The sequence below is a fragment of the Sinocyclocheilus anshuiensis genome, unplaced genomic scaffold, assembly GCF_001515605.1.
Source record: "Sinocyclocheilus anshuiensis isolate Anshui unplaced genomic scaffold, SAMN03320099.WGS_v1.1 scaffold675, whole genome shotgun sequence".
NCBI lineage: Eukaryota > Metazoa > Chordata > Actinopteri > Cypriniformes > Cyprinidae > Sinocyclocheilus > Sinocyclocheilus anshuiensis.
Window position 1 is genome coordinate 335,716 of NW_015548232.1, and position 10,618 is coordinate 346,333.

At 35.3% G+C, this 10,618-nt stretch overlaps 1 protein-coding gene across 1 annotated transcript in view; it reads right to left on the minus strand.

Annotated features, from left to right (window-relative positions):
• The window catches only part of LOC107654652 (dedicator of cytokinesis protein 2-like), a 143,653-nt gene that overhangs the window by 115,054 nt on the left and 17,981 nt on the right, over window positions 1-10,618 (minus strand). Inside the window, exons 10-21 of the mRNA XM_016441833.1 lie at window positions 9,072-9,207; window positions 8,540-8,615; window positions 8,118-8,194; window positions 7,462-7,712; window positions 7,265-7,363; window positions 6,555-6,627; window positions 5,952-6,055; window positions 4,476-4,662; window positions 2,918-3,015; window positions 2,754-2,843; window positions 1,587-1,687; window positions 1,204-1,338 (exon numbers count right to left, since the gene is read on the minus strand). Coding sequence (XP_016297319.1) covers window positions 1,204-1,338; window positions 1,587-1,687; window positions 2,754-2,843; window positions 2,918-3,015; window positions 4,476-4,662; window positions 5,952-6,055; window positions 6,555-6,627; window positions 7,265-7,363; window positions 7,462-7,712; window positions 8,118-8,194; window positions 8,540-8,615; window positions 9,072-9,207 — 1,427 coding nt within the window. The remainder of the gene's footprint in view (window positions 1-1,203; window positions 1,339-1,586; window positions 1,688-2,753; window positions 2,844-2,917; window positions 3,016-4,475; window positions 4,663-5,951; window positions 6,056-6,554; window positions 6,628-7,264; window positions 7,364-7,461; window positions 7,713-8,117; window positions 8,195-8,539; window positions 8,616-9,071; window positions 9,208-10,618) is intronic.

Genomic DNA, 10,618 nt, shown 5'->3' on the forward strand with positions numbered 1-10,618 from the left:
TTTGATTTCGCAAGCGACAACGGTGTACCAGCTCTAATGCCATGGCGAAAGTTTGAGCAAAGCATGCTAACTGTTCTGCCTTTGGCTGCACAGACCAGCACAGAACACTATTTAGAGTCCCAGCCTCAGAGGAGACGAGAGCAGTGGATTTATTGATTTATTTACTGTATATTGCTGCTGCCACACAGATCTAAAATAAACAAACGATTTATTTCCCAGCTGTTTACCTTCACAGACATAACCGACTGTTTTTGTAACTCGTGTGTTTTTAAGGTAAACTTGTGTGTGAATGAGAACTTAGTTTAGTACTCACATGCTGTGACAGCCGCTTTCTGTCCGTGTGCTTCGGATGTGTGCACTCAGAAAACCGTATATAAGAAGTTTAGACTCATATGGTTTAAAACGCATGATTTCAGGAAATAAAAATGATAATCAGAACCAAAACAGATTTTTTTAGCAGGTATGAGCTGTAATGGCATAGCTCTATTCTGGAAAAGGGGGCGGGGAGCAGCAGCTAATTTGCATTTAAAGACACAGGCCCGAAAAACAGCGTGTTTCTGCATCCACTCAAAATAGGCATTTTCAAAATTATATAATGAGTATTTTGAGCTGAAACTTCACAGACACATTCTGTGGACACCAGAGACTTATATTACATATTGTGAAAAGGGGCATAATATGTCTCCTTTAAAACATATAAATAGAAAACAGTCACTTTGAATAGTAATAATATTTCACAATTTTACTGTATTTTTGAATAAATAAACATAGCCTTGGTGAGTAAAAGACACTTTGTTGAGGCTCTTTTATAAGTTAAAAAGCATAAATGCTAAATACATAGATGTAAACATCTTACGACCCCAAACATTTGGTGGTATACAACTGTTTAAAATGTTCCTTGTTACATACTACATACTATTACACATTATTTAAAAATATATAGTAGGCACTATAATATGTACTGCATATACTGCAGTATGCAAGTATTCTAAAAACAACCAACATGAGCAACGAGCAGTCCATGAGAAAACTGACCAATCAAATGATTGATGCAAAGGTCACATGATAAAACATTTCTTTCCTATGATCTTCATTGTGTTATTTTTTTCAGGCAGTTTTTCATATTTTAGTTTTTCAGGGGGTCTGTGCGCCTCATTTAGTGATTCTAATTTCTTGATTTCAGAATCAATCACACAAACTTACTGAGAGTAGAGCATTCGGGAGCGGACGATGAATTTGAAGATGTACTCGAGGGCTTTGAGCGTCCTTAGGATGGGTTCACAAGCCTCCCCTCGACTGGACACGTCTAGATACGTCTTCAGCACGGACATCTGCTTCCTACAGCACACAGAACGAGAGAGAGTTTGTGTGTGTAGTTCTCTTAAATAACTTAAAATCTAGACAGAGAAAAGACTGCACACACAAATCAACTAGGACAACTAGCAACAGGCCAAATTATGTCACTATGGTGTAACCTGGGTCCTTTAATTCACTCCGGTTTCTGTTGATTTGAGTATTTGAGACTCACACACACAAACATACTGCCATCTAGTGTTGAGAAGAACAATGAAAAGTATTTGACCTACTTGTAAGCCAGGGTGGCACTGAAGTGTTGTTTGATATAGGCCTCCAACACAGTGTTGAAATGCTGAAACTTTCTGTCGGCAATCAGACCGATAATATAGATCTGAAAAAGAGAAATGATTTATAACATTGGTTCTCAACCAGGAGCATGGGATAAATCTGTTGATGAATTGCAAAAATGATCCTTCAATCACAAATTACTGGAAAAGTCATGTAAATTAAGTGCAAGACAAACATTCATTTCTTGAAGCTTTTGGAATTAGGTAATTCTTTTTATTTTATTTTATTTTTTTATAAAAAAATATTTTTTATTTAAATATATTTTCAAATTATATATATAGAATTATATAATAGAATTTATTTATATGTAATTATAATACTATGATATTGCATTTATTTTTTTATAATTAATTATATCGATTTATTTGAATATATTATTATATACTATACTACTAGTTTGTAGTATAGTATATAGTATATAGTATATAGTATTAGTATATACTATACTACTAAAACATTGAGGTTTAAAAAAAACATTGAATACAAGCATCTTTGTCATCAAAGCAGAAGTATTAGAAATATTAAATATTGTCTTGGACTGTGTGGGGCCTTGTTGTCAAAAAGGTTGAGAATCACTGAATTATAATTTGCATAATGCAAAATTTTGTATTTAAAACTGAAAATGATAAACAACTATTGCATCTTCCTGTTATCTTTTATTATTTTATATTCTCCTGGTTTATAATTTTGGGACTAGAATCAGTCACCAGGAGTGAGCTTAATAGGACAAAACCTCCCCATGGGGACTAGTGGGGAAGTGCTTATTTGGAAAAATGATTCATAAAAGAGTAAATAATGTTTTTTTAAGGTTTCTTTCAGGGTTTGGGTTAGTCATCATTTTAATCAGCTTCATATAAACACAAGACAAGTCTTTTAAATGGCCCCAATTACTGTAAGCTACTGCCATCAGTGGTTCTATAAAGAACCTTTAGCATCCATGGAATCTTTCCACTCCACAAAAGGTTCTTTAGATTTTTTAAATGGTCTTCACACTAAAGGTTCTTTAAGGAACCAAAAATGGTCCACCTGAGGCAGTTCTGCAAAAACAACCCTTTGGAACCTTTATTTTTAAGACTGTAGAAATGTGTGTATGTTTGGATGTTGCTTACCAAAGCGTCAAAAACCAAAATATCATAGTCATCAGTCTGTGAATGTTCCATCATAATGTTGAAAAGGGCGTCCAAGGTGTCCTGCAGGAACTACACACACACACACGTAAACAAAAGTGCATATTGAACAACAGATGCTCATGTGTAATTTCGGTGTAACACACCTTCACGACCTCCTCTCCGTCAATGAGTTTGAGCTCCTGTAGGTTTTGTTTCAGCATCTCAGGACGAGTTCTCCACTTCAGCAGACCCAATAAACCCACTGAGAGACAGAGAGACAGAGACGATGTGTCCTCAACTGACTCTTAATTACCATGCATTCATGAATCTGTTTATTTCACGTTCAGCAGTGAATATGTCCAGGTGTATGGGGGGGTTTCGTTATGGTTGCATTGTGATACATGTTTCCAGAAGATTCATTAGCGTGATTAATGGGCTTTCTCAAGAACAGCTGTTACACCACACCTGCGTCTGTGTGTGTGTCCTTAAAGGGGCTTCAAGATAAAAGTCATTTAACAATAGCAAACACACACACAAATACATAAACAATTTAAATATTTAGATTTAACCCTACTGCATCTTTACTGTACTGTATATGTGTGATACATACATTTCTAAGGCCTCTACATGATCATCATGATCAAAACTTTGCTGAAAAACCTGTTGCACACAATCTACTCCATGCTTTCTGTCATCTGATTGACAGTTTAGACTTTTTAGCAAGTAAAAGTCCTATTAGTATAATTGTAGAAACGTCCTCCTTCAGCTCGTGCTTCACTTTACTGAATTTTATTAAGTAAACATAAGAATAACTTTGATATTTCAAGATGAACACTTACTGGTCTGGAGCGACTAAGCTTTACCTGATTATCCAGACATGACTTTTTAGAAAAATCAGTGAGTATCAAATATGATCATCAGGCTTTTGAGGAACATTTATATGTTTATCTCTCAATCGTCATTGTATTGCATTGTATTACATGTTTTGACTATTAAACTAAGCGTTTAAATTTAATCTTGCTAAGACATATTATTGGTGATATAGAGTGACAACTGATAATTATATCATTTTATGCAAGTATCTGCATATACTGTTATAAAGAACTCATTGATATACAATACAATCAGAATTTCATACTTTTTGTTCATATAAATATCAGCATCTGCAGTAAATTCCACATTTTTCTCAGTTTGGGTCTCTGAATAAAACTGAGGTGTTTTTTCCCTCCATATTCTCACTATAAGACTATATGAGCCATAAAAGCCTGATTTATCAAATATGATACTCAATAAAAAACATATGCATTTTTTTTTTCAAGATATTTCATGTCAGGCTTTAGAGGTTAATATATTAATATTTAAACTGACTACATTTACTTTCTTAACAACAACACATTGCTGTTCTCATTGTGAGTCTGCGCACGTTATGCTAAAAATTGTTTGTTATGCAATCTTTCATCAGAATGTAATAACCTTTCCCTCTGAAATGACTTTCCTTTTCAGCTGATGTCATCAAGACCTCTTATTTTTCAACCTCCTGTCACAAAGAAACAATTTTCACCACCTGCTGTAAAAAATGTCTGCCTACATGTTGTTCCTCTCTGAATACCCCTTCTCACTTGGAAATTCATCGCATTACAGAAGTGAAATGGACTGTGAATGTCGTTTCTTTTGACTATAAAAGCTACGAGACTCTTTTGCCCGTTCCCCCGGCACACACACCGTTCTGGGTGAGTTTGGTGGAGCAGACGAGTGTTGCGATGGTTAACGTGTCTCTGGAGCTGACGGACAGGCCGCCCACACTGCTGGAGCTGCGCATCAGCGTCGCCGTCTTGTGGCTATCAGAATGACTGCGCTCGGACGGCAGGGACAGATACGAGCTGACCTCCTCCATGCGCTTACTGTCACCCTACAGAAAGAAGGAAAACACATGCAGTCCATATCTGTTTGAGAATGTGTGAATTAACTGATTAGTTTACCTGTCGTCCACCATATTATCAGACAAAGGTTTACTTACATGTACTGTAAAGTCTACACTGATTGATTTTCTTTCCGTCTTGTTTTCCGATTCAAATATCTAAATATTCTTACATCAAAATCAAATTACTTGAGAAACAAAATGACTTAAAATATTAAATCTTGTTTGATTAAAAAAAAAATATATATATATATATATATATATATATATGCATGAAACAAGAAAAAATATGTCAGTGTGGCACAAAAGACTTAAACTGGTTTAAAGAATTAAAAGGGAAAACAAATTATGTTTCCTACCCCACTGACAGACATTGTTTCTTTTTTTAAGAAAAAACACACTTCTTTTTTTTTTTTTTTTTTTAAAACAAGACTTAATATCTTATTATGTGTCATTTTCCTTCACCAGTAAATGTATCTTGATTTAAAAAATGTTTAGATATTTGTATGGGGGTAAAAAAGTGACAAAAATACTAAGAAAACCATTTTGCAGTGTATGGAAGACCTTTGTATTTGGGTAGTTTGTAACTTAATTTTGATAGAATTATAGTTAATACATTTTGTTGTTGGGACACTTAAAGGTAGTCTTTCCTAAATTAACATGCATAACATTAATAAGGACATCAACATTCCGAGATAAATTTCTGCTTTCCAGAAATTAATGCTAATAACTATGAAAGTTTTAGACCTAAAATAGAAAAAAAAGAATCAAATTAAACCTTTAAAAATAAGTTATGAAAAATTCTATAATGATTTTTCTAGCTACATTAAACACTTGGGCAAATTATATTAAAAATGTACAGCGCTACAAAATGGACAACGAGCTTAAAAAAATCTAAACGACTGACATTGTCTTATTTTTATTTATTTTTATTGAATAATCAGGGTTCCCAAGGTCTTAGAAGACTGACAAGTCATGCAAAATCATAGAGTGTAAAACCTGTACCTGTACCTTTAAGATTTCAATGTGTAAATGACTTATGGTCTACATAGCAGTTGTAAATGCTAAATGAGGCTTCTCTCTTTCAATTTAATTCTGACTCAGACGTTACATTTTTTAATCTCCTTACTGCATCTTTTTAACTAAAATTATTGTTTTAAAATTAATGGTAGATTAAAATGTTTTGTCCAATCAACTAAAAAAAACCCTGTAAAAATATTACTAAATCAATTTCCACCCATTTTTGCCTTTATTGTGTATGTACAGTATGTGTTTCTGACCTTAAAGACGGTGAGCTCATGTATGCCATCTCTCAGAACGGTTCCGTCTTCCTTCATTAGACGCACAAACGCCATCGCAAAGTTCCTTTCACTCTTGTCCTTCGCTGCATAACACAAATTACACATTTATTCATATCTAAATTCATTTCCAGTACCATTCAGCATTATAGTTGGTAGTATATAACAGATTGGATATTCAGAATCTATATTAGAGTCCTGTGGCTTTTAATGCATGCTATAATTCGATAGCTAACATAAAATAAAAACACTGATGACTCAAACCTCATTTCTAGAATGAGGATTTAGAAACAAATGTGTTGTTTTTCAATCCGCGAAACTCTGGATCCGATTTTAGTCGTTTTTGAGATTGGGCCAGAAACCCAGTTTGCATACATCTACTTTAGTATGCACTGCAAAACTGCTGATCATAAAGTATATACTTTTGAATATGTGGCAAGACAGTTCAGAGGTATTGGGACATGCTAACGAGTTATGCCGTTTTAAAATTATGACTTGATGTCACATTATTTTCACTGGTGTCTTCACATATTTTAAAAAACTGTACTTCATGACTGCAGGAGACACTAAAGCTGCTAAACTTACACTCCTGTGAGGATCGATGACGGAACATGAAGCGCAGATGGATTCTGGGCATCTCCTCCAGAGGGATCGCCACCTACAGGCCGGAGAAAAACATTACTACATACAGACTGAAAACCTGGCTGAATACAAGAGGATTTATGCTTGAGAAATTAACTTTGAATTTGGCATCAAATTGATCTGCTTTCAAAATGCATGTTCGTGGTCTAATTGCTTCCCTCCAAATCACCTGATTCCGTAAATGTGTAATAGATGGATAAAAGTGTATTTTGTTAAACACGTTTCACCTAAAAACATGTAATATGTTGGAAGAAAAATGAACTGTCAATGCTGTTTGACATGCACACACACAGAAGTGGTGCTCAAGCAGCTTTTTCATTTGGCCTCAGACTATATTTTATATTTTAGTTTGGCCCATTGCATCAGCTCTTAAAGCGTTTGCCCGAAAACGGACACAACACAGAGTGAAGATTTGTTCTTGAATGATTCATAATTTTTTAAATGAATCGGGTGAGTTAATGATTCAATGAATGATTCAGTGATTCATAAAGACAGTGGTCACTTGCTTTGTTCATTCATTAATCAGTCACTTACATTTAATAACACTTGCTGCCACCTACTAGCAGCTTTAGTTTCATATATATATATATATATATATATATGAATTTTCATTTTTGGGTGAACTAACCCTTTAAGTTCAATGTCTCACTCACCTTAAAAGTTTCCATCCAGCGAGGTTGTTTGATCTGGTAGTAAATGACTGACCTATATTCATTTACAGGCCGATCTCCAGCTCCTAGACAGATTGAGTTCTGCACAATAATACAAGACAGCTGTCAATCAACACAGAAAACCACACCCCAATCAGAACAGGCTGAGATTTGACCTCACGGTCAGAGGTCACACTCACCGGCATGACCTTCCCCTCCTCATCACACACCAGCATAATGACCTCCACGTTCTTCTGTGTGGTTTTGTTGTACTTGTCGAAGTCTCCGGAGTGCAGCGTGAGGTAGATGTCGTTACGGATGTCACCCGGCATGATGATCTCAGGAAAACCCAGTTTTCGCGCAACCACGGTGCTCCGGTCCACCAGGTGGGGATATTCTTTTCGGATCTGGACGATGTCGCCCACTAGAGCTTTCATGGTGACCCACAGACCTGACATGGTGTTTAATGATTTATTAGTTTCACTATCAGAATCATGACAGAAATACATGGAATCTTTCTACAGTAAACTGCTACAGTGATTTCAAAATATTCTTTAGAGAAAGCGTATGATTTATAGCAGGTGCTTAGGGTGGATGAATGAGGTAAAATAACATAAATTAAGGTTTAACTGTTTTTGTTCATCCTTTCCCCCTTGTCTCATTCTCTAATGTCTCTTTTAATGACAGTCATAAAGCTCATCCACTCTCAGCACTCAATCTTTTTGTTCTGCTGTATTGTGTCTCTGTGTGAGTGTGGGCAGACGGGATTATGGGTCTAGTGAGTATTACAGCATTAGCGGAGGGAGCGGTGATGTTGTGCTGTCATTTGAGCAGAGATAACAGCACTGAGACATACCTTGACCTCCGCTGTCACCTCGCGATGTCGTCACTTTGTTAAGGAGAGTGTGAAGAAAGTCATTCTCAGCTATAACCCTACAAACACACACACACACAAAAACAGAGTATAAAATAATTACTTTCAATAACAACATGAACAAATATTATATACTTATTTAATGGTTACTTATTTAATGTATATATATATATATATATATATATATATATATAGTGGGTACGGAAAGTATTCAGACCCCCTTAAATTTTTCACTCTTTGTTATATTGTATACACACATATTATGTAAACAAAATTATTATGGATGCGAATAATCTCTCTCTCTCGCTCTCTCTCTCTCTCTCTATATATATATATATATATATATTTGAACTGTTTCTTTAAGATACATGGATGAACAAAACACAAGGAGAGGAAAGACTTACGGATGAAATGGAATGAAATATTGCTTCTCTTCGTCACATTCTGTCTTTCCTTTGATGATGTCGCTGATGTCCATCACTGCCAATAGACACAGATATATCAGCTGTGTGTCTGTATGCTACATGGAGATCAAATGAGAACATTCTCCCTGACATTTACCAGCGACACCAAACGGCCTCCGCAGGCCCGTCGTCCATTTCTTATGATTAGTATCTTTCAGATCCATACGGCCCACACGCACAATCTGACAGATCAGATAGATCTTCTCTCTGGCAAGGTCTTTATTCCCTAGATCCTTTAGAGAGAAAGAAAGAAAGCGAGAGAGAAAAAAAGTATTTCAATCTTTAGGAAATCAAAAAATCTCTGATCACCACAAAAAGTCACCAAAAAAAATCATGCTTTGGTAAATCATAATTATGAGATTAAAAAAGTTGCAATTATGAGATAGTAGTCATGCCAATAGACACAGATATATCAGCTGTGTGTCTGTATGCTACATGGAGATCAAATGAGAACATTCTCCCTGACATTTACCAGCGACACCAAACGGCCTCCGCAGGCCCGTCGTCCATTTCTTATGATTAGTATCTTTCAGATCCATACGGCCCACACGCACAATCTGACAGATCAGATAGATCTTCTCTCTGGCAAGGTCTTTATTCCCTAGATCCTTTAGAGAGAAAGGAAGAAAGCGAGAGAGAAAAAAAGTATTTCAATCCTTAGGAAATCAAAAAATCTCTGATCACCACAAAAAGTCACCAAAAAAATCATGCTTTGGTAAATCATAATTATGAGATTAAAAAAGTTGCAATTATGAGATAGTAGTCAAATTACAGTAAAAAAAAAAAAAAACAATTATTAGATAAAATGTCATAGATATGACAAAGTCAAAATTATGAGATAAAAAGTCATGATAAAAAGTCTAATAGGTGACATGACAAAATCAATTATGAGATATAAAAAGTCATAATTATGAGAAAAGTAGAAATTGTGATAATAAAAAGTCATAATTATAAATAAGTCAAGCTTATGTCTAATTTATGACAATTTTATAACTATGATTTATCATAAAACAGTCAAACTTATGACAGTCATAATTATGAGAGAAAAAGTCAAAATTGAGATTAAAAAGTTATAATTATGAAATAAAGTCTAATTTATGATATGTCATAATTATGAGAATGGTTAACTAAAAAGTTGTAATTATGAGATAAAATGTCAAAAATATGGCATAACGTTAAATTTATGACATAAAAGGTCATAATTATGAGATTAAAAATCATAATTACGACAAAAAGTGGAAATGATTATATTTTAAAAGTAATTCAATCATGACAACTCTCGAAAGATTTTAGCATGGTGATGGATATGACAATGTTAATGTGATTGCTGTCATCAATCAGTGCTGTGTGCAATCAACTGTGTGTGTAATCAGTGCAATGGATGATGGGAACTGTAGTCTGGGTGAAGTGCAACAGTGGTGTGGTGCAAGAGTCCATAGTAGTGGAAGGGTGACCTCTGGTGGCGAGCAGACGGAAGTTCATGGACCGGATTTGTGACAGTGTGTCTGAGCCAATAGCTCAAACTTACGTAGGTAGAAACGCGTACTATGTGTGTAATTAAAGGTCTCATATTTTACACCTTTCTGGAGTTTTATTTTAAGTCTTGATTTCCTTAAGAATATATATTTGCGGTATAAGTACCAAAAACCATCTCAATATATTTTTACAGCTCCTCTCTCAGGAGCTCTGCAAAGAACAGGTCGATTTTGGCCCGTCTAATTAATATTTATGAGCCTCTCTTCTGATTGGCCTGTTGTTTTCTGAGTGACGCACGGCCAGGCCAACCACAGGTAACTATGGTCATGTATGCTGTAGCCTGCTGTGGACTGGTGATACTCACAAGTAAGGTCAATAGAAACACCGGTAATGATGGTCACTGCTGAGGGAACTGTTGTCCGGCCTTACATGTTTGAGCCGAACTCAGACCCAGAATCGGCGATGACAGGAGACAACCAACCACCTCCTCAAACGCGCTTACAACAGGATGTTTCAGAATGGTAATTCATGTTTTTTTTTTTT